The following is a 23,892-nucleotide window of genomic DNA, read 5'->3' on the forward strand; positions in this document are numbered from 1 at the left end:
ATCACACAGCTTCCTATTCTTACTCTGTATTTGCTTGCAGAAAGCTCAATTGGTGTGTTTTATCCTGTGATAAGATGAAAGTTAGGAAACTTTAATGCCTTGTTAGATTGCTTTTAACACACTTGGTACCATAAAGTCAGTCAAGCTCTAGTTCGTGTCCATAACCTTGGTTCTTAAAAAGCTGCTCTTTCCACAGTGAGAGCTAAAATAGTGCATGAAAAGACGAGCTGTTAATGCTGAGAGAGCAGAAAAGGAGAGACTGTCACAGCACTCAGCTGTAACACAGTCTGGCACAACACTAACAAAGGAAATGAGCAAACCACACAGCAAATAACAGACTTTTATTCAACACGCTGGGCCCCACTGCTTATATCTGGGTGCCAACCCCAGTCACTTACAAATAAACAGATTTATGAGAAATATTATGCACAAATTACTACATTTGTCTAGACAGGACATTATTGTAGCTTTACTTACATTGGCATGATCAAGTTTGATTTTTACGAATATGTTTATTGGTACATGTCAAACATTTACAGTTTCCAAATTTGTACTTAAGAATGAATGGGATGAATCAGCAAATAAACTACATTTCTCACAGTTTTCAAATATACACATGAAGTGTAGTTTTCTGCAAGAAAAACACAAATTATACTTCCCGCAAAGAACGAGTCGATTTAAAAAATTTGAGAACTTTGTAGCTGAAGTTCTAGTTATATGGAAACCTGAAAAGATATTTAAAAGTTGCATGAACTTGTGCAGATGTGTCACCTTAGTATTGTACAACTATAGTATACTGACAGTCAATAGAAACTTTGAGGTAGAAATGTACGCAGAATTCTACTTGTAGGGGGGTTGTAATTATTCATTGTGGATTTACTGATGATCTAGTGCCCTGGTAGTTGAGATAATGAGGAGTTGTCATTTTATCATGATTCATTGCACATGGGTTGGTCACTTTGCAAAAGTGAACCAAATCCACACCAAGCATGACTCAGTGAGTATCTGCACAATTTGAGAATGGGTTTTGAAGGTCTATATAAAGGCCCAAAAAAGGCCACCATTGTTAGTCCAGTGAACAGCATCATGCCGCGTCTATCACATGAACAACGTCTCCGGGCACTGGGTATGGTGGAGGCCGGTTTGAGCTACAGTGATGTAGCCAGGCGTATGGGCTGTTCCCAACCCACAATCAGAAGCCTGGTCCAAAGCATGCGCCGACGGATTGCTGGCTGCATCGAAGCAAATGGAGGCCATACTCGGTGTTGACTGTTGTGACTTTGTGTTTGGCAGGTGCCGTTTTCTTTTGTGAAATTCTTTATTTTGAAATCATTCTTGAAACTTTAGATTTTTGTTTCTGTATGCTAGTATGCTAAACAAATGATTCATATGAAGAAATTTAGTTTCAGGCTTCAAAATAAAAAATTATGTTGAAAAATATGGTCTCAAAGTTTCTATTGACTGTCAGTGTACAATAATTTAAAATAACTTGAAGGATGTTTAACTATTGTTAAACCATATTGTTTACCAGTAATAGTAGTGAAGTGTGACATAAACTACCTTGAAAATCTAATTACCATTTAGAGTTGCGGACTGCACCATTTGATTTACATAAGACTGAAATTTCATCCTGGATATGTTGATAAAGGGAACTTTGCTTTCTTTTTTCAACAGTTCTTTTCTTTAATGAATTACAGCACTTTTTTCATGTTTTGTTCAGAGATTGAAATGGCAATAAAATGTGACATGACAAATTCATTAATTCAAGATGTATCTCACTCTACAACATTCACATTGCATTCAACTTAGTCTAACTTTTAGACTGTCGTCTGTTCAGAGTCTAAACAGACGACACAGCACACCACACTGGATTACTTTTTTAACAACTCAAATAACAAATGATAGGTCTGTAGGAAACAGAGTGCTACGAAAAAATTAAGAACGCTTTTGTAATGACTGTAATCAAGTAGAACAACAAACAAAAATTCTAGCAAAAACTATGTAATTTAACAAGTTTTGGTTAACTCTGATACACAGTCATCATCTACCAGACTGTACAGCGGTAATAAAACTGACTGTGGTTTCAGCTATATGGATGCCTGGAAGAGACAAAATTGCTCTTTGACCAGAACCATTAACGCACACTAGGAATAAAAGACTTTCTCACAGAAAAACGACAACTTAAGCTAAACACAAAAATCATTTTCACACTCACACACACACACACACACACACACACACACACACACACACACACACACACACACACACACACACACACACACACACACACACACACACACACACACACACACACACACACACACACACACACACACACACACACACACACACACACACACACACACACACTACTACGAGCCAGAGGTTGTCTTGCAGCATCACGGTCCAGCACAAAAATGGCACAGTTTCTGAATACAAGGCCTTGAAAAAGCGTTGGAAACTATCCAACATGTCTCATAGACCATAAATCCTCAGCCCAACATGAGGCACATTGGTCGCTATCATGGCCAGCAGCGTTCTCCAAAATAAATTCAATTTGTGCATTTGCAGATGTACTAAAATATGAACGTTACTAGCTGACCAGGTCACAAAATATTTTTTACTGGAATGATGAGGACAGAAGTGGCACTGCCGTCTCATTAGCGTGACGGAACAAATCTGACGTTTGTTTCTCAAAGCGGAATATGGAAAGATTTTTCAACGACATTAAAAGCGTTTCTCTGTTCCATCGCACTGTGCTGTACAGAAAACGTTACACATTTGAACTGTAAAACAGATGAATCCCACTGCTTAAAGTCTCAGTGGTCATATTGTGTTGTATCTACTCTCAGATATACAGTTCATATCAGAAGTATTCACCCCCTTTGATGTTTTACCCTTTTATTGCTTTCATAAATCAATCATGGTCAATAAAATTTGGCTTTTTTTAACAAAAAGACCTATCCACACAGACTCACTGCTGTGATTGCAGCCAAAGGTGCATCTACTGAATACTGACTTGAAGGGGGTGAATAATTATGCAAACAATTATTTTTATTTATATAATTTTCTTTCATTAACATTACTTTATAGCAATCTGTTTTCACGTTGACATTAAAGAGTTTTTTCCAATATTTTTTTTGTTTTGTTTATTGACCATGATTGATTTATGAAAGCAATAAAAGGGTAAAACATCAAAGGGGGTGAATACTTATGATAGGCACTGTATGTTAGCCTAGCCGCGCTAGACAACCCAAGGCAACGAATTTAATTCTCTGCCAGGGTGAGTCTAGTTACCCTCCATAAGGCTCGAGGCTGGATGCTCCTAAAACTGGCCGGACCAATCACCATGAAGTGTAGAGTCAGAAGGCGGGCGTAACGAAGTGACGACAGAGGCGCGACGATTCTGACAGAAACAACCAGCGCACAATAAACAGTTAACTTTCGACTCGGCTTTGGCCACAGCCCTTAAAGATTTGAAGCTAAAATTCTACTTAAAAGATAAACAAAGGACGGCACTGAAGTGTTTCATTGAGAAGAAAGACATATTTGGACTTATGCCGACGGGATATGGCAAATCCTTAATATACCAGTTGGCTCCCGCTGGTTGGGAAGCTAATGGGACTTAGCCACAATCCGCCGGTGCTCTAGGAACTCCGTCAGCCTATTTGTTGCGCAGATTGGTTGTATACCTACCCAATTGCTGCAGAGGGATTTGATAGACAACCTTTTAGCCCGCCTCCCTCCCTGTCGAGCTTCCCTAGACCTTTGTGCCGTCAGAAACATGGGTATAGCGTGGCTAGGCTAACTGTACGTCGCTTTGGATAAAAGAGTCTCCTAAATAAACTGTAGAATTGCACAAATCACATACAGGTGCATCGCTTTTTCAGTCCTTTTGAGGTGACTCTTCCATTTGCTTTTTCATCAGCTTTATTTTAAGTGTGTAATATTCCTGTTGAAGCTTCAGGACTTCTTCTTGTCTTCTCAGCACAGACATTTCCAAATCCATTCGCTCCTGCAGATTTGTGCAGTGTGCTGATGGTGGACAGGTGGAGCAAGAACTACCCAGATGTTCTCCAGAGTCAGTCAAGACAACCGCATGAGGAGTGCCAAGCTGCACAGTGAATGATTTTGCGGTGTTGGAAAAAGTCGTCTTTTGTGCTGCTGGACAGATGGATGGACCTGAATATGTCGGGAGCTCATGTTCAGGCGACGGACACTTGTTTGTGAATCTTTCATTTACTGTGTGAGCATTTCCGTCTTTATCAGAGCTGGAAAAAAAAGGTTAGTTAATCAATAATTTTGTAAAATAATGGCATGACCTCTTTCTCCAAACAAGGTTACAGTTTCTATAAATAATCCACGGTGATTTGATAGTGCAGCTACTCAAGGCAACAAATAAAAAATGTACTACCTGTTGTGTTCAGTTTCCATCAGCTCCGAGACTGAAGAGTCGTCTTTGTCCTGTTGCAGCATGTCTGAGAGGTTCATCACTGTAATAACTATTTGGGTCACGGCACTGAACTGTTCAATGGATAGGACTGCATCTGTGAATGAAAAAATATTTCAAAAATTAATAATAAATACAGTAAATTTAATAGAAAACTGAAGGGATGTGAAAAAGCTAATTTATTCCTCTCAGTTTAATCTTTTATTGGGTAGAAGCACAACCCTGTGTGTCCAACAGAACCTCCACCTAAGGGACAAACTCCCAGCAGCCTGCTCAGGAGGTTGACAGACTTGACGTTGGGTGCACACAGTATCCTGTCTGATGATACCCAGTAATAATCGGCCATAGAATCTTAAACTCAGCGCAGTGCGGCAGCTTTTTAAATTTAGTGTGCATTAAGATGAGATAATTCCTTTACATTTGTGTGTCATTTTTTTCAGTGTGTTTTTATTTGTTGTTTTATCATTAAAATTATTATTTGCATATTTTCTTTCTAGTTGAAGTGGTTGCTTTCATATTTATTTTTCCTTTTTACTGTTGTTTTTTATTAAAGCAGGCCATTCAACATTAGCAATAATTATTGACACTGATTTAAATAAATCATTTTATTGTGATAAATGTGTCATCTGTATAATACTAATTGTAAAGGTTTTACTTGTTAACAACCTGCAGATTTGCCTCACCTTTACCCGCTTGCCTTTTCTGTCGTTTGATTTCCTCCCTTGCCTTCGCCAGCAGATTTTCCCATTTCTTGTTACAGTCAGAAACTGTGCGCTGAACCTGTGGAAAAGCAGCATTGATGGCTTGAGCCATCTCTTCCCAGGCATGTCTCTTGGCTTTGATTGAAACTCCAGTACTGTACTTCCCTCTGACAATGTCTTTCCTCTCCTGCATTAAGTGAGCAAGAAGAAGAGACTCCTGGTCTGTCCAGTTGGGTCTTCGCTTCTTGCTGGGTGTTCCTTCAACAACATGTAGAGACATTTGTCTGAAAGCGAAAGAGACACAGCCAAATGGTTTATATGTACAACTACTCCGCAAACACATGCCTAAAACTGAGCAGAAAATGTTTCATGACTAAATTCAACAATACTACTCAGCATGACGATCAAAACCACAGGTAAAGGCTTCCACTTAAGACTTAAGTTATTATATTTAAGAGATTTTCTCGAATGTTAAGATTTTCGCTTCACGAGTTAAATTAAAGTCAAAAGTGATTGAATATCAGGTCGGACGCTTGCGGCATGTAAATATTAAGATGTACAATACATGCTACGTTAAATAAATACTAAAAATACCTTTAAGGTGAAACGTAAGGCTTTCTTCTCCGTCTCAGGGAAAATCCTCAGCGTCGCAGGACAGTGACGTTAACACGTGGTGACGTGTCGGTTTGTTTACAGCGGTGCTCGCGCTGCAGCGGCTAAGGCATGGCTGTGGATATAACTTTACTTTTCAAAGCCAGTGTCAAGACCGTCAAAACCAGGAACAAAGCCATAGGAATCGGCTTTGACTCCACCAAAGATGAAATTTTCAAGAGAAGCAGACCAAAGGGAGGCTTCTCGCCGAAAGCGAAAGAAGTGGTGAGTGTTACTGAAGCTAGTTTTAGCTAACTGTGCTAGTACTGTCACGACCCTGCTGTACACTTAACGGCAGCTTTATAAAGGAGCGATGTTGATGAGGCTGCAACCTTTCTTGCATTTTACAAGCAGCCTTTGTGCCTGTAAAAGTGTACAGTAAAAGTGGCTACCTGAAAGTCCTTACTATTGCTGCTCACCAGCAGTAAGGCCTCTTGTAATAGTGCGAATACCACATGAAAGTTAAATTGGTTTTCCAAGAGGGAATATGCATTAAATTGTTCCTATCACGATCTGTAGTTTAAAAAAAGATTGGTTTTGAGGGTTTTTTGCAAATCAGTTGATAAACGGTGAAGTTATTTTAGGGTAATCCAGTAAGTAGATAATCGTACTGTGTATTGCCGACCATGTAAAGATCTTATACGTGTTTAAGAAAACATTTCAGAGCCTTATAGGGGGAAATATTACCTTCATGTTCTGCAGAAAAACTGTAGTACAGTTGTACATTTTTACAAACTGCAATTAGTATTGAAAACTACTTAGAATTTTTATTGGCGTATTTTGTTAAATCGTGAGACAAATGTTTAATTTGAATTAAACCATCCTACTTTGAATTTAGCAAGTTAGCCTATTATTAACAGAACACAGGAAAGGCTTTTATTGGTAACACATTATTAAATAACACACAAGTAAATAAATGCACACACATAAAAAATGACCAGGAACTAAGGAATCATCTCACCTTGATGCACAATAAATAAAGAAAGCAAGTTAAACCTGGAGGTACATGGAGGGAGATCAGAGTGAAGCCGTCATACTACATTAAGATTTAAGTTTCTAATGGCTGGCGAAGACTGTGTGTCACCAGATGGGACAGCTGCATTGACCTCCATGCGGATCTCAACGTCAAGCCTCTGTGAGTGCATCTCTCAGATGGAAGTAGCGGGGGACACTGAGTCTTTGTGGTTTTAGACTGGAAAGCCCATCTTGCAAGGGCAGCTGCTGGTCTCCACTGGCTAAATCAGAAAGGTCTGTAGCTGTGGACGGGGGTGAGGGGATACCCAGGTGGCGAACTATCAAACATTCTTTTAGTAAATTTTGCTATTTTTTACTGATAAGAAAATCCTCCATTGTAGTGCCATTGGTTGTTTTATTTCTGGGGCCTACCTTATACAATTTTAGAATCTTCAGACCACCATCATAAAACGGAAACATTGTTTGATATAAACAACTCTCAAAAAGGTTATCCCTTTTTCTGAATTCTAAACAATGCTGCCTGAGCCATTATCTAGATAGAAATGCTTGTTTTGTCAGACTTTCACATCATCATTCATCTCAAGCTCGAATGTTTATTTGTTTTTGCTTTTAATATGCCCTGTCTGTTCGTCAAGCTCATCTTCAATGGTTCTCACTTTTCTGGCAGGAGTGTGTGAATTACAGCGAGCAAAAGTGAAAAATATCATAGTTGGCATTTGATTTTAGTCAATCTAATGCTGCTACTTGCAGCCTGTATTTATGCGTCTTAGTAGAATTCATGCAGGTGTAGAGCAGCATTTTGGAAGTGACTGCTGGGCAACGTGCAGTCTTAATGGGTGTCGGTCACTATTTTATACTTGCTTGGATGTCCAACAACAGAAACAGAAAAAGCTTGTAGTTGAAAACAGCTATTAGAGGGATTCGGCTGTAATAACTTACAGTATATGTGAACACAGAAAGTAGGAGAGAGACAACAGATATCAATGGCTGGAACCTACTGACACTTGCCAGAATGCACATACTCAGCTGTCACTCAAATACTCATTAGCCAATGGATACATACCCCAGAGAACACCTGTGAGACGTTTGTGTCAAACCTGCAAACAAGAAGTCAGCCAGTGCAAACAAGTTAGTTGGCAGCAACGACAAAAGTCTGATCAGTGAGATAGGAGCAGAGAGACCAGTAAACAAAAGAACATATTATGAATAAAGTAAAAGACCAATAGTTAACACAATTACACAAACAGCTGGTTTTCAAGTCACTTCTATTCTGTGTCAGATTTCTATTTTTTATGTGATAAAAAAATGTATTTTATTGTACTGACAAAAATCAGATTACATATCTCTGGACCTACTTGGCTCTGTGGAATTAATAGTGGTACATAGTACACTTTAAATTTTAGGTTTTCTTGAATAAAGTGGTCAGTTTCAGACAAGGCAATCCTTCTCTGCTCTGCTAACCTGCTTGACCATTATATTTCAGAAAGAGAGCATTTCATGACCCACAAGGATTTTATTTTCAGAAAAATAGAAATCAATAAATATGGACTAAAGACTTCTAAGAACAGTACCAAAACCTAAGTCAATCTACTTTGGAACAAAAATCACTTCCAAAATGCAATTTACATAGTGAGATAAAGATTAGTGAAAAACAGGGTGCTCATAAAAATACCTCTGTTTTGCCCTGAACTGAGGTCAGACAGCGGGAATGCTGATCAGTGTGTGCTTTTCAAAATAAATGGCAGCTCTGCTTGAGATCTAGGTAGACAAAACTGAAATAGTTTGAAAGAAAAATTCCATTGGGCCAACTGGCCAGACTTAGCAGTTTTGAACCCAAAATACTTTGATGCCAACTGTCGAGTTTCACTGCTCCCCCAATGCTGACAGGCTTGGGTTCTGGGCTTGGAGTTGACCCGGAAAATTGCCCAGTGTGATCAGGACTTGAGGCGGGAGTAAGCTGAAAAATGACTTTGCCAAACCAAAAAGAGCATTTTCCTCAGTCTATCACTGAGAAAGACACGACAAGCTTTCTTGTAATGAGAGAAACTAGTTAAAACAGAATTTCAGCTTAGTTAAAATTTCAGCTATAGCTTGGAGTTATGCTTCCATGAGTAAATTTTGATTTCATTTTCTATAATACTGCTGTAATCTTGATTTAATTGTAGGATTGAACTGTAATTTCACATAAGCCTGAATATATTGAAGAAAAAACTTGTTCTGAACCTCTTGTTTCTGTCATGGGACACAGGCTTTACAAACTTGGCGCAGAAGGTAACATTGGCATTTAATTAGTTCAGGAAACTCCACAAAAAACATCTTAAGTTTTATTCTACCACTGAAGCACAGAGCCATCATCTGTGGTTGGCATTGAGAGATGGATCATTGGCAAGTGAAGGGCTTCACTCTGTGTCATGAGTATTGCTTATGCAGCCAGAAGTCCTTGGCCTGACATGAATATCATGAACACAAACCTCTTCAAAGGCACCTTGAAGAACCACTTTACGTTTCCCTAGGGGAATCAGGGCTTTAAGTTGTACCTGATGTCTCCAACCATCAGTCTGAGGCAAATATGAGCCCAGTTGCAGCAGCTCTGCACAACCAGGTTTTTGTTATGCTCTGTTACATTGATATTAGAAATGGTGGTTTAATAAAAGCACTGCTGCTGATTCGAAAGAAACCTGAACCTATCCTGTGGTGCCTGCCCTCTGCTCTCCTCCCCCCTACTGCTGTCTCTTTGGTCCTGCAGATATCATCTCGGACCATCTCGGTAAAGCAGTTTTTGTAGAAAATGAAATTGGGAGTTTGGAATGTCCTGACTGCTTACAGTTATGTGGCGGTTTTTGCCCACATCTCCCCTAACTCAGCTATCCATTCTTCTCTCTATACTGCCTGACATAGGCAGCATTTTTTGCGCAAGTCGCCTCTTCCTATGTATGATTCCATAAACATACTGCAATAACATTTTCTTTCGGCTCTCGAACAATTTCTGGGGAAAGCCGATCCTCCCAAGAGCCAGTGATTAAAGGTGGAAGATCAAAACAGAGAAAATATTAAATTAGGTCCCCAGTAACAATGTTGACGGCCGGCACCTAATGCACAACAGATGTGGGTGCCCTTCAAGACATGCATAACTCTCCCACTAACTCTCCCTCCCAAGTTCCCACTGAAGCTTCACAAAAATAGAAAGAAAACATCAAAGTTGACAAATACGCAGTGGTCCTGTGAGACTTTTTTCCGCTCAAAAATCAGTGCAGTGCGAAAGGAAATGTAGCTTCTTTCAAGGCGATGCAGTAGATGTTTGATTGACTAATAAGAGGGTCAGTGTTTGCAGGATGGGGTTTGGTCAGGGGAATCTTTTACCTCATAGGGGTTGGTTCTGGGCGCTGTGATCTCCATTTCACTGCTCACCTCGTCACTCTCCGCAGCATGCTGCCCTTCTTGAGTTTAAATGGTGGAGGTCACTCTAAAATTGTTAAATTGGGTGTAGAAAATAGTGCTTGGCTCCCCACTGTGCCTTTCGTATTGGTATGCCAAAATTGGCTCCTTCTCACAGTGTTTTCTTTGAAACTCTGAAAAGTGTGGCATCAGCCAGCTCTTAAAAGTATGGTGTGTTGTTAGAGGGGCTCTTCCCTGTGAAAACTCCACGTTGAAATAGTAAGCTGATGTATTTTCAAAACATTTAGTTTAAATTTCAACAGTCTGGTTTACTTAATATTTTTTAAGATGATCGAGTTTCCAACTCCAAAGCAGTTTTTCAACATTTCAAATATCAAAATTATGTTTGAGATACTCTTAACTCAACCAGTCTAAACAAAGTCAGACTGTGAACATGAAATTAAAATATTTTCACATTGAATTACATCACGTGTTAGTAAAGGTGCAAATTCAAAGTGGGAGATCAAACTTTGGAATAGCTTATAGCGATATTCTTATTTTTCTATTAAAATTTTTATTCAGATAAAGAAAGAAGATGGTACAATGATGCCTTTTCTGGCTTGTCTAGGAACCGTTTTACTCAAGCATGTCATTAAAACTAATTTTTGGATAAGTACAAGTTAAAACATTTTTGCAAGATGCAAAATGCAAGATAAGCACTGCAGGAAAACTATTCCTCTTTAAGTATTTCTGATATTGATTTGCACAAGTTCATTAAATGACTATTATATATAGTCAAGTGAGACAATATTGAACATTATTGTAGCCACATTTTATTGTGAACTGGGTGTCCGTGTGTAATCTGTAGTTTTTTATTTAGTTTGTGCTCTAATGTCACAAAGTATGCGGGCATGCAAGTAAAACATGCTCTCATGCAGCTGTCAAAGCCCAGTCTGTACTAAGCGATTTGCCAGGATCACCCTGAGATGAACAGTCCCACTAAATGGCCTCTTTACCAGTCGGCCTAATCTCAGCACTGTTTTCTCATGAAAGCCGGGCAAATTGAATTTTGAGACATCTGCTGTCAGGCCTGAGCACAATTTTGACTTTGTTTCGCTGCATGCGACAATGCGTTTTTGAATGATTCGTGAAACAAATGAGGAAAAGTGGTGAAATGCAGATTAACAGATGTGTGTCAAAGTCTGAATCATGAGATAGACACCAGATAGGCTGCAAAATAAATAGTTTTAGCTGAACAAAAGTAGCGTCAAGCTCAATCGATGAAGGCTCAATTTAAATATTTAAACATGTAAAACTAAAGCAGCAGCTCTGGACGTTTAGTCAAGAAGGTTTTGTCATTAGACAAATCCAAATTACTGTGATTTACAATCACTGAAACACTACCAGTACAAATCACAGCAGGCTGCATACTTGACCCTGACACTCCAAATACACAGTCTGAACCACGAAAGCTGCAACAGATGTGTACTCATCTGCTTAAACAGATGACAGCTCTAAAAGTGGCTAGTGTGCCGTTTGTTATAAATGAAGATGTTGAAATAAGTCATGAGGTATTAATTACAATTCACATTGATACTGAATGTACTAAGTGAAACCTAAGCAGTTATTGTTGTTTAAATAACAGTAAACATATTGTTTTGGCATTTCACTTGTGGTGATTATTCATCTAAAGTATATTAAATTCATTTCTGAGGAAAGGTCGAGAGTTTGCTGCCTTGTAGACCGTTCAAGTCATATTTCTCTGCTTTTATTGCGCTTTGATTATTAGAATATGATGAGAATCTGTCATCCGCTCAGCTGAAAAGTCTATATTTTCCAGGTATTCGCTTCCCAGACATTCCTCAGATTATATGCCTTTTTTCAGATCAATCATGGTTTCATTTTTTTGCTCACACAATGTTTGTGGTTTTTGTCTTTATGTAACTTTTTCCTTGACCTTCACTTTTCAGACATAATTTAGAAGCAAGAGAGTGAGATTGTTTTTCTTTTTTAGAAACATCCTTAAAATTTCAGTAATTTGTAGTTTATGACATACAGGAGAAAATATGTCTTGTCACCTTCTACTGTTTAGTTAATTTTTGCATGTTTAATGTTGTGCATGATACTGAGTAATGGGAATTTCACTTATTTGGTTTTCCTTAAATGTCCCTGTTATTGTGAGATCACAAACCTGATCGAAGGTGTTTTTGTGGAATTTTTATATTGCTTTATTAAGCTACTTAATGAAGTGCTTCATGTCTGCATCACTTATTTTCGCTTGTTGCTATTATCACAATTTTATGTATTTATTGCTTGTTGGTTGGATTAGGAAAACATTGTAGAAGTCATAGACCCAATAATTTTCCGATTTAACTTCTTCTATATTAATATCAATGAAATGTTTAATTAGAATATTTAAAGCTTGCAACTTTTTTAAAAAAAATACTGTTTTTTAAGTGGGTGAAGTCAAGCTACTGATAGCACACACGCGTTACACAAATTCAAATTACAGACATTTATAATTATAAATTGGTAAAATTTTGAATGAGAGTTCAAAGAGTCTGGTGAATCAGACTCGGCACCTTCATATTAACACTGAAGAAAGTAAGGGAGAAACGAGGTAATGCTCTTGCTCATCAAACTCCAAAAAACATGACAGTAGAAGATCTTCTTATTCACAAACAGTACATAATAATAATAGTACTTACTATAGTGGAGCTCTTCTGCTTTGTTTCTTAAATACCTGCTCTGGCTGTCTAATCTTGACTCCTCACTTGATGTCACCTGTCTGCCATGGAGACAGCATTAGCCATGTTTTCATAATGTATTTTTAGGCTCATTTTAAAAGTATTGCATCAGAAGAAGTTAATGAAAATGACAAACTCAAAAAAGAAAAAAATCCCCAATTTTACCAAGATAGTTTTAGACTTTATCCCAAAAGTGTTGATGCACATAATGGGTTTTGGAAAGTGTTTTTAAAAAATAAAGTTCTGATGTAGTGACTATTTACCACAAATGACTGATCAGCTGTTTCTCTTTTATTCACCGTCTTCCTCTCCAGATATCATGAAGCCAACATCAGTTACCATGAAAGAATAATTCTAAGTTGCCCAATATAAAAAAAAACCTGTTCCAGAAGGTTTCTTTTTCTCTGTTAGATGGCCAAAGTTTTGTTTCTTTTTTTCTTTGAGGTTTTTTAGTGGTTAGCAAACAAGTGGTTTTGTTTCTGACTTCTTCTACTCTGTTTTTTACAGTCATGTGTAGCATAACCTGTAGCGCCACCTTCTGATGACACTGTGCAGCGTTGTGTATTCAAAACAAGCTTAATTTGCATTTTCTGTTAAAGAAAAATTGGGACATTTGAAAAATTTGCTTCAAATTGACTTTACAATTACAAGGAACATGGCTCTTGCCTTTGGGTTTACTCGGGTTGTTTTGTCTTCTCTTGTGTTCAGAGTTTTTTTGGTTAAATGTGACAACCCCTGACTTTACATCTGTTTCATATGAAATTGATTGTTGAAATGTGATTGCTTTAAAATGCAGAAATTGACTTTCCATTCATAGTTATCCAAAGCAGAGTACAGGGCCTTTCTCAGTAGGGATGTCCCCAAATCAGTCCATCTTATTGAGCTCCAACAGCAGCAAAGTTACCAATTATTACTGACGAGATGATCGACTTATCGCAGTCTGTTGTGAAAAGGAGAAATGTTACACAGTCATGCAGCACAATGGCTGTGTTGTGATTGTTTCAGCTGTGTACTCTTTGTGACATGCAATGCGTTTACTCATATATGATTCAGGCTCTCCATAACTTTAACACTGTGTAGTTGACATTTTGTATCCATGCTTGATTTGACCTCCACGATCAAACAAGAAGACTGCATGCAAACGCTGTTTACTGCATCTTTGAATCTAAATAAATGATGTAGTAAAATCATAACAAATTAATACAGCTTCAGCACATATCAAAAAAAGGTCAAAGACCCCATTGAAAAATGTTCCTAAAAGCTGCTTTTGATTGCGTTTTGTTTGTTTATAGAGCTGACTTAAGCGTCCTGTGAATAGACATGAGAAGACAAAACCCGACCCGTTAGAGAGTCAGACATAAACATGATAATAAAGTCAACATGTGGCACAGTCTTCTGCACTGAAGCATCCTCTCTGTATCAGGCCCACATAGCTAAACACAACATGGCATGGCGTCAGTGAGGATAGCCCACGGTCAGGACACACAGGGACTTAAACCAAAGCAGGACAGTCATCATCAAATTTTGTCAGTTACCTGGATTTAACAAAACAAAGAGCCATCCAAGCTCTTTAGAAATCTGCTAGCTAAGCCTTTTCTCTTTTCTTCCTCATAATAATCCCCCTGATGGTTTGTTTGGGCTCAGTCAGGGCTGGAGGGAAGCAGGGGGAAGGAGAAAGTGAGGAGGTAAAGTGGGGGTCTTTGATGATGACGAGATTAGATACAGCCCGGCAGACTGTCTCCTCCTGACTTCGCTGCGAGCTCTGCCTCACACACACCTATGGCTGCCGCATGCACACACACACACCCACACACATGTTCAGATATACCTACATAGACATATATATGGTGAGCCGCATGCACAAGGCCACCCCCTTCCTCATTGTTGAGGAATTACTTGCTCTTTAAGGTCTTAAGTTACAAGAGCAATTGATCCCTCTGACCCCCTGCAAACCCTTGAGGTTGTGCTGGGAATCTGAGCTCCAATGTATACACACAGGAGACAGCTCAACCCCCAGAGCAGCCGTCCTGACGCTCCCCGGCACCCCTACAAACACACACCCCTCTACCGCTTGTTTGTTTTCTGATTCAGCAGGTTTCAACGCTGTGGTTTTAGCACTGCCTGCTGGTCAAAAACGTGTAGTGCCGTGAACAGAGTTTTTAGTCAAGTATACCTTTGTACATAAATACCGAGCTGCAGCCAAGTGCTAACTGCAACCAGAAAACATAGTTTATGGTAAAAGATACATTAGTCATGTCATGTTTAAGAGTTTGTATTTTCCACCTTGTGGCAGGCCAAGGAGAACTTTATTGAAACTCAAAAATGTGCTTCCATTGTGGCTTTTCTGGCTTATAAATAACTGTTTTACCACCAGAGCTGGCTCTGCTTAAGCAAATCAAGAGTCAAAAATATGGCTGAACAATTTGAAACAATACAATTAGGAAATTGCAAAAGGTGCAATTTAGGATGTAGGAGATGTGGCTTTTAGATAATGAGACTAGTGTTTTAATCAGATGTATTCAATTCAAGCAGACTTAAACTTCAGGGTTGCATGCTGTGGTTTGAATGACTCAAGGTCAGTCTCATACGTGTTGGGGTTTAAACTGTTGTGTCGCTGGTTTCTCAATTTAATGCCGTCGTCCTTATTTAACAGTCACACTTTCAATGCTGTCTTATGTGTAACTGCTCATACACATGTTTAAAACCTAATACAAAATTAATATTGACCTTAAGCTTGAATTAAAATTAATATATTGGTAGATAAATTGCAATCACAGTATCTGCTAGAAAAATTGCAATTACATATTTTCCCCAAGTTGTTCAGGCAAATGTCATGTTATGGCATTGTCCTAACTATGCTACTTCCATAGCATTGGGATAATCTAAATTAGTTTCAAGACATGTTACAGAAATACAATATTAAATACTAAGAAAATGTGAAAATGCAGACATTATTTAAAGAATTCACTCAGTCACTTATCACAATAGATTTAATTTACAAATTGTTTCAGCTCTAGATTACTTTCGATAGTTGTGTGATTCATCCAGAAGATGAGACAGAACATCTCGCCATGCTTCTCCAATTACGATGATCCTTTAAAGACTATAAATCCCAAAGCACAAGGTAAAATACCCAGAGCTCACATTGTACAGCAATTTTCAAGAAAAACCAAAAAATAAAATTGTATGAAATTTGCTGAGTGCACTTTCACAAAGTTTGCTAAAAAGATCACCAAGTGTTGCTTTGTCATTCACTGACACGCTACAGAACTGACAATGTTTTGAATAATTTTGATCCATGAGAAAGGTTCTGTTCTCCCTGAACCCCTTTTCTAAGCTCAACTGCACTGAACAATTAACTCTTGACCTCAAATAATTGTATTATTACAGGGGTCTGTCTGCCTTCACAACCCTTGCCTGCGTTAGCATGTCCCCCACAGCAGTGTCATACGTCACTGAGTTGCTTTCTAAACCAAGTAAGGAGTTCTGGGTTTCTAACAAATTGCTCAGCTCTGTTTACAGGACACCTCTGAGGTGAAAAACTTGTCATTTCTCAAACACTGGCTCAAATGAAACACTGCTTCAGGTCCCCGTGACGTGAGGAATGAATGTTTAGAGACATTATTAGACGTCTGGTGCCAGGTTACGCTTTACAGCCAAGGCAATTTGATAATTGAGGTTGTTAGAGTGAAAAGGCTGAAGGCTGAAGACAGCGCCGTTATGCTATGAAAATAATCCCCCACGCTCTGTGGTTGCTGTCACAGTCAAACTCATTGTGTCATTTTTCAATCCTGGGCTTGTCAGAGTTCTGTCTTGTTGTGGATCCAACAGAGCCCGCTGTGTGTGCATTCACACCCACTTGTACACTGCCAGCAGAGCTCTGTGGACGGGGAAGCAATTTGGTCTTTTTTAATATTTGACCGAATTACAGGAGCAAATATTGGATTGAACCAAGTTTCCTCTGGTTTCCCTGTAGACACACACATACACTTGGACATTTTCTTGGTGATAAATAGTAACAGATCTTGAATTTAAAGCTTATTACAGCTCGCTCTGTCAGTGCTCTGTACGCTGTAGTTGATGGTTTATATTTATGAGAGCTGTTTGACGTGGAAATTGCATGTTTGATTTTTGCATGTCCTGGCATTGATGAGTTGTCGTAAGTAAATATTGAAATTTCACAGAGATAGACAGGCATTGGTCGCCTGTCACAACCAATAAATATTAAATTATACATTTTCTCTGGCTCTGTCTGAATGTAGTCGGGAGAAAATAGTTTCCTGATCCACGTCAAAAACTCTTCTAAACCTGTGTTGACAGTGTGAACATATTTGAAGGAGGAATTGAGGGATAGCCTTTCAAGAGACTCGCTGATATGAAGGCAATGAAGTCGAGTAACGCTGCTTCTCACTTTATCTTGGCAGATCACGAACATCACCAAGCTCAAGGAGTTTCTGCTCCAACACAGAAAAGATTATGTGAGCGCCGGAAGGTAAGCCTCTCCAAACAGTCACAGTAATCCACCACAATCAACAACAGCAGCGGCAAAACCCCTCAAGGCTGCAGGGAACGCCGATGATGGGGGGAAAGCACTTTGATTCTGACAAAATTCAGAAAAGGTCGGGAGTCAGGGTTATTAGATGAGACTTTTTAAATATGTCTTCAGTGTGTGTGTGTGTGTGTGTGTGTGTGTGTGTGTGTGTGTGTGTGTGTGTGTGTGTGTGTGTGTGTGTGTGTGTGTGTGGGTGTGGGTGTGTGTGTGTGTGTGTGTGGGGTGCAGGGGCTGGCTGCTGGCACCAGGTCAGCAGCAAGTAGGGTGGTCTATAGCGGCAGGCTCCAGTCTAATTGTCTGGAATAATTGAACTGCAACCAAGTGGAGAACAAATCACGCCCAGGGACTAATCCAGGCCTTCCTCTCTCCAAGGCTCCTCTGTGTTTCCTAGGTGTGGGTGTGTGAAGTATCTGGTGTTTTATAAGATTTGTTGATAAAGCCTCAACAGACCACATTAGCTAAACATTAGGGATGTCAGTGGGTGGAGCGCAGTAGCGTTTAGTGGTGGGAAAGTCCACTGATATGTGTGTAAGTCTCATACCTTCCGGCTTTAGCTCTTCCTGACCTCCAATTTTCCAATTAACTTCTTTTCCTGATAGAATAATTCTGAACTATGGATTATAACTGAATTAGTTTAGCTGGTCATCATTGCAGGTGGAAGCAAAAACTGGATCGATGGGCCCTAAGAATAGAATGCAAAGTCATGCAATTCAGTTTTAATAACATTATACAATGGTAACCTGATCAAACCTTAAATCCTTCAGTTGTTCTCCGTAAATATGATACAGGATGGCACGTTCAGTTTCATGCTTTCTGACTTAGTATTGCACATGTTCTTTATTCAGAAGAGAATTACTTTCACTCTCCACTAGTCTGTTAATTACTTATGTCTTCAGATGGATGCTTTTTGCTCAGTCAGCAGCCCAGGACCTAACAGTATAAAGAAAATGTCTTTAATGTCTAATCAAATATGAAAATACTCGCTGATTTTTCAAGGTTATTCACGAGCGCTGACTTTTTGCATGAATTTACTTTCTTAAATGAATTGAAGTAATCCAAAATCCATTCCAATCTACCTTTGCAACAGAGGGAATAGAGTCCCTGCTTTCTGTGTGCTGTTTGCAGCAGCTCTATGGAAGTTTAGCTTAGTAGAAAAACTGTGTTTTAAGCCTTGAGTGTACTCCCTGTGCATACAGACAGCGGTGGACACCACAGACATGCTGCTGTTGTTGTTATACTACTTTGTGGTCCACCTGGAGGACTCAGGAGTTCAGTCCATCAGTGGTAATAGATCAGTAGATTAATATGTGTATATGACACACATCCCACTACTGCACTTGTGGCATATATTTTGGGCTACACCTGGATGTCTGCTAAGGTTTCTGCTGGGACTCTTGCAGGCTTGGGGAGATGGCAAAATTTATGTCACACATACCCTTGCAGAAACTATATTATACTTTCCTCATCTGTACGTAAGGTTACACTAAAGTGATGTAAAATTTGCCATCTACTGAGACCTTTGAGAGTCCATGTGGACCGCTCAGCAGACATCCATAGGCAGCCCCAAATTCTTGTCCGTGTGCCGTCTACGCTACAAGGGCAACAGTGCGCATGCTTGGCAGTAGTGTGCACATGTGGAATACGTAGATACGACCTACTGTGCATGTATGGAACAAAGTCTTCTGAGCAGATTAGAATAGTAGTATAATAACAGCCACAACTACATCCATAGTGGTCACAGCTGTTCCTGTGCACTTCTGTAAGGAGTACAACCTCGGCTTCATTCTGGCATTAGAATCAGATTGTAAAATTGTTTCTCACTAGCACTTGATGATAGGAAGTCTTTCCTACTGCAGGTGAAATGTCCCTTTTTTCCTTGTTTGCATTTCCTTAAAGCATTTTCGTTTCCACTTAGAGTGCAAAAGATATAGCTCAGATGGATTAGAAAGTCTTAACGTGCTTATTTAGGTAGGAGGGAGTGTATGGCTTTGACATTTAATGGTCTGGAAAACTCCTCAGGATTTTCCCTGCCATCCACTTATTGCATGGTGGGATGTGCCTCTGCTCAAACTGACTGTGACTGAGGATATTTGAAGTAGAGATTGGTTAAAGCTACGCATAAAAATGAGGGATGAGGAAGAAATCTCTCATTAACAGTAATTATACCAGAACTTCACCAAGTCTTTAACTTGACAAGATAGCATTGAAGTTTCTGTGTATTTAAACTTGCTCTGACTGATCTTGTGTATTTTGTAGTCTGATTTCATCAGATCTTACCCGCATGACGGACAGTGAACGAGACCAGATCGACCAAGATGCTCAGATCTTCATGAGGACCTGCTCTGAAGCCATCAAGCAGCTGCGCAATGAAGGTGTGTGTGTGTGTGTGTTTTCTGGGTTGTTGTTTTTTTTTTACAGTGCAGCAGATTAACACAAATAATATGTGAAAAAAAACAAACTGTCAGGAGATGCTGGGACTGCCTTTTATACACAGCATACTGTACAACTTATAACATAGTTTTTTAAAACTCTGAATAAATCCAAAAATCACTGAGTTTATCAGTAGTAAGGGAACAGTGTGTTGTTGCCACCACAGCGGAGAAGCAGGTGACGTCAGCTCAGATAAAGGAGCACAGGGGGGCAGTGCTGGACCTCGTTGAAATGTATCTAAAAGGTGAGTTTGTGCAACAAATTGCACTTCAGACTAAACTTGTCATGACTGACTCCTCCATGGACTGAACTGCAACTTATATCTTGTCTGTCTTTATGATTGTCCTTAAGGAGTGTGTAAAATCTATTCCGAGCAGAGAGCAATTAGAGTCAAGAGAATGGTGGACAAGAAGAGGCTGTGAGTACTTGCAAACCTCATTCTCATAATATCTGTCATCCTCAGTGTAAGGCTGCTGAGGCTGTTGAAACTGCTTGTGATTCACAGAACCTCATGCTCTGTGGTTTCAGATCAAGACTGGCACCGGAGCAGCACAGACGAGTGGAGAAAACTGTAGAAGTGGAGCCCACACAGGAGAAGATTGTCAAGGAGGAAAGTTCTGGTGAGTTAGCGAGTCCCCAGAGACACTGAGCTCTACTGCTTTGAAGGCTCAGAGAATGGACAAGCAACCTCTCTGCTACGTTTGGGTACTTTAGTAAGAACGAGTTATGCTTTACTGGTCTCGTCATTTTGTGTATTTAAAAAGTCAAAAGGTGTATGAAAATCGATTTTAGTTAAGCAAGAAGACAATGCAATACAACATTATTTACAAATATGTATATCAGAATGGATAGATGGTCTAAGTCATGGCCTCACAGTACTTCGCTATTACATGTGACGATCCCTTGTGAGTGCTTCAATAAAATCACAACCGATAACTTGTAATTCTGCAAGTTTATGTGATCAAAATCAAATGTTTTGGACAATCTTTAGCATGCAGGGATACACTCAACATTTCACAAAATCCACAATAATAAAAATCAAATCAAAAGATTAATAAATGTTCAGAATGGTTTTAATTAACATTTTTAAGACCGTCATCATTTATATCGATGTCCCAAGCAAACAGTGGCTCACAAGATGCAGTGTCTTCAGCTTAATTCCACTTTGACTGACAACAGTAGCATTGCATGTATCATCTTAAAATCAGTTTTCTTGGCATTTTGATGTACTGCAGTTTAATTAAAACAGTAAATTAAAAAAAAGGCTTAATAGTTGAAAGGTAGTTAGACAAGAAGATAATTTATTGTCATTATGTCAACTGCATTTTTTATGTCTATTTCCTAAGACTTATTAAACAAAATGAGGACAGTTTAAAACTTAACTTCTGTTCAACTCATTTTCCTTTAATAACTGCACATAATTGCATCCATATTCGTTAAAACTAAAACTGGCTGTACTTAGTTCTTAAGTCCAATGTGGTGACATGTAAAGTAGATAACCCAATTAAATGAATCCATGTATTTAACAACTCAGGCTTATAGTTTCATTTTTAAGAAGTAAAAGTGTTGACAGTTCTGTTGTAACATAAAGATTTATTCACTGGACATTTATCATTTCCATTCCCTTGCTGTAGAGAAGAGTGTGTCTGAGGTCCTGGATGATCCTGTGAACCCCTGGGAGGAGAGCCGAGTGGAGGATGAGCTGTCTCCTGAAGAGATCCAGATGGTGTGACATCACAGAAATCCTTATTAACATCATACACTACGCAAAATGTAGTACTGTACTCTCTATATTAGCTATGAGCTTCATGAAGGTACATCTGTATTTAAATGTGCGTTACTGAGCGTGTTTGTGGGAATTAAGTATGTAGAGGACAAGTGTCACTTGTCTTGACAAAATTATCTTTTAGACATCCCTTGATAAATCCATGAAAGGGTCAGATAATGCAACATATCCAGAAGACACGTTAATGTCCGACATCTACATAATTCCTCACTAATGAAGGTGTTAATTTGTGCTTTTGTCTAGTTTGAGCAGGAAAACCAGAGGCTGATCAGTGAGATGAACAGCCTAGTAGATGAAGTGAGGTGAGTCTCCATCAGCTCACATCTCTTTTTCCTAAGTCTGTTCTGAACAGCATCTGTTACCTGTGTTTTCAGTCTGTTCACACAAGTACAGTAAATAATGATGTTAATAGTAAACAATTTATTGGGGGACTGTAGTGAAGCAGAGACGCTTTTTTGTATATGTTACACTGCGTCACAAAATTACATGGTCTTAGTGATTGAAATGCCAGGTGAGCAAGACAATAATTAAATGAAAAGCCAGATGCAAGTCCTGACAGGATTGAAATGACCTGGAGACATGGGTGTTTTCAGATGACATTACTGCTGTGATAGCCAGACAAAATCACAGACATGTTTGTTCCAGATGGAACAAAACTCCTGAGGTCCTAAAGTAAAAATCACCAAACACCAGAAAAACCTACTCTGAGAACACTAATGCCATCTGGAAAGGCTGACATATGCTAGACACACTGTTTTCATGGGATGTTTCATGCTTACGTTCTGTGCCCACCAGGACAATCGAGGGGAAAGTGGTGGAAATATCGAGACTTCAGGAGATCTTTGCTGAGAAAGTCTTGCAGCAAGTGAGTGGAGTTGTTTCTATTTCATTCACTCAGCCACTTAAATGCACAGTGTTTTGACAGGAGGTTTTACATAAACTGATCATCCCTCTCACTCTCTGACAGGAAACTGAGATAGACAGTATTCATCAACTAGTTGTGGGTGCAACAGAGAACGTCAAAGAAGGCAATGAGGATATACGAGAGGTACGTACTTGATGAAAAAGCAAACATCTGCAATTTTGCTTTTGGTCAATATTAACGAATCCAACTGGTAAAATGTCATTCATTTTTTTTTGTCTTTCACAAGGCAATCAAAAACAATGCTGGCTTCAGGGTATGGATCCTCTTTTTCCTTGTTATGTGCTCTTTCTCTCTGCTCTTCCTGGACTGGTATGACAGTTAACACAACTGCCACAATGGACTCTGCGCGACAGGACACTGCCTGAAGCCAGTGATGACAACACTGAGACTGAATGTACAGTTTATTTTGCTGGATCTGGTGGACAGCTTGTTCATCATGAAGATTGTGTCTTCAAGCAGAGATGTCAGTTTGTTGGTCCCTTTTCATCGTTGTGCTTCCAGGGTGGCTTTGATGTATTAATGCACTTCTGTAGAGGCAAAGTCTGTATGCAGCACTGTGCCCACTTTAACACTTTGTCCTGTGTCGAGCAGTTGGCCTTTCTCTACCACTAAAACAGTGATAATGGTTTGTTCGGTAGCGCATATTTTTGTGAAACTGAAAGAGCAAAGCCTCATTTCTGTTGCTCCTTTCTGAAGCAGAATTCAGTGCACTAGAGGACACTTGACTCTTCTCTTCTCATGTATGTAAGTAGATTATAGATTTCTCCCACAATGATATACTGTAACTTATTGCAGTTATTACAGATTGCTGTAACTTAACACGCTCAAATGCTGAAAATGTTTTGCTTTCCAGGTAGCTGTCAGCAGCAGAGAATTTTATTTAGCATCTATGACAGCATAACTGTACCAACACACCACTTACATTCTAGTAAAGCCAAGCAATATGCCTAATTGAATTCTGTATGTTCTTTCCTTACTTCAGGGTATTATTTTATAACAGTTGATGCATTTCATATTGATGCCATTTCAGATACCATCAAGAGCAGCAGAAAGCTACAGCCTGTCTTGGATTATGTCAGCGAGGAAAAGAGCCTATTGACTCCTGATGTTTCAGCTAATCTGTTTATTAGGATTAACCTAGATTCTTGTGACAGCATTAAAGCGCTTTGAAATTTCTTCTTTGATCTGAACTCAAGGGAACAGGAACTGTTAACTATATTTATTCTCTGCACTGAGGGAGTTTCAGCAGCACTGACAAGATTTACTTTGAAAATAATGAATGTAAATGTTCTTTTAC

At 39.1% G+C, this 23,892-nt stretch overlaps 1 protein-coding gene and 1 long non-coding RNA gene across 2 annotated transcripts; one reads left to right on the forward strand and one right to left on the reverse strand.

Annotated features, from left to right (window-relative positions):
• Window positions 1–326: 326 nt before the first annotated feature.
• Window positions 327–5,817, reverse strand: LOC110955245 (uncharacterized). The gene is made up of 4 exons (XR_007942213.1): window positions 5,749–5,817; window positions 5,137–5,438; window positions 4,418–4,550; window positions 327–4,274 (listed from the first exon to the last, which is right to left on the reverse strand). It is a non-coding gene; the product is annotated as an uncharacterized LOC110955245 (long non-coding RNA).
• On the forward strand, window positions 5,818–23,771 carry stx18 (syntaxin 18). Its single transcript, XM_022200285.2, has 11 exons — window positions 5,818–6,030; window positions 17,327–17,394; window positions 19,711–19,826; window positions 20,051–20,128; window positions 20,236–20,302; window positions 20,413–20,504; window positions 21,519–21,610; window positions 21,914–21,972; window positions 22,466–22,535; window positions 22,638–22,718; window positions 22,822–23,771. Exons 1-11 carry the CDS (start codon window positions 5,878–5,880, stop codon window positions 22,915–22,917), a joined length of 972 nt encoding a protein of 323 aa, XP_022055977.1. The 5' UTR covers window positions 5,818–5,877; the 3' UTR covers window positions 22,918–23,771.
• The last annotated feature ends 121 nt before the right edge of the window (window positions 23,772–23,892 follow it).

The sequence above is a fragment of the Acanthochromis polyacanthus genome, chromosome 5 (genome assembly GCF_021347895.1).
Source record: "Acanthochromis polyacanthus isolate Apoly-LR-REF ecotype Palm Island chromosome 5, KAUST_Apoly_ChrSc, whole genome shotgun sequence".
In the NCBI taxonomy this organism is placed as follows: Eukaryota; Metazoa; Chordata; class Actinopteri; family Pomacentridae; genus Acanthochromis; species Acanthochromis polyacanthus.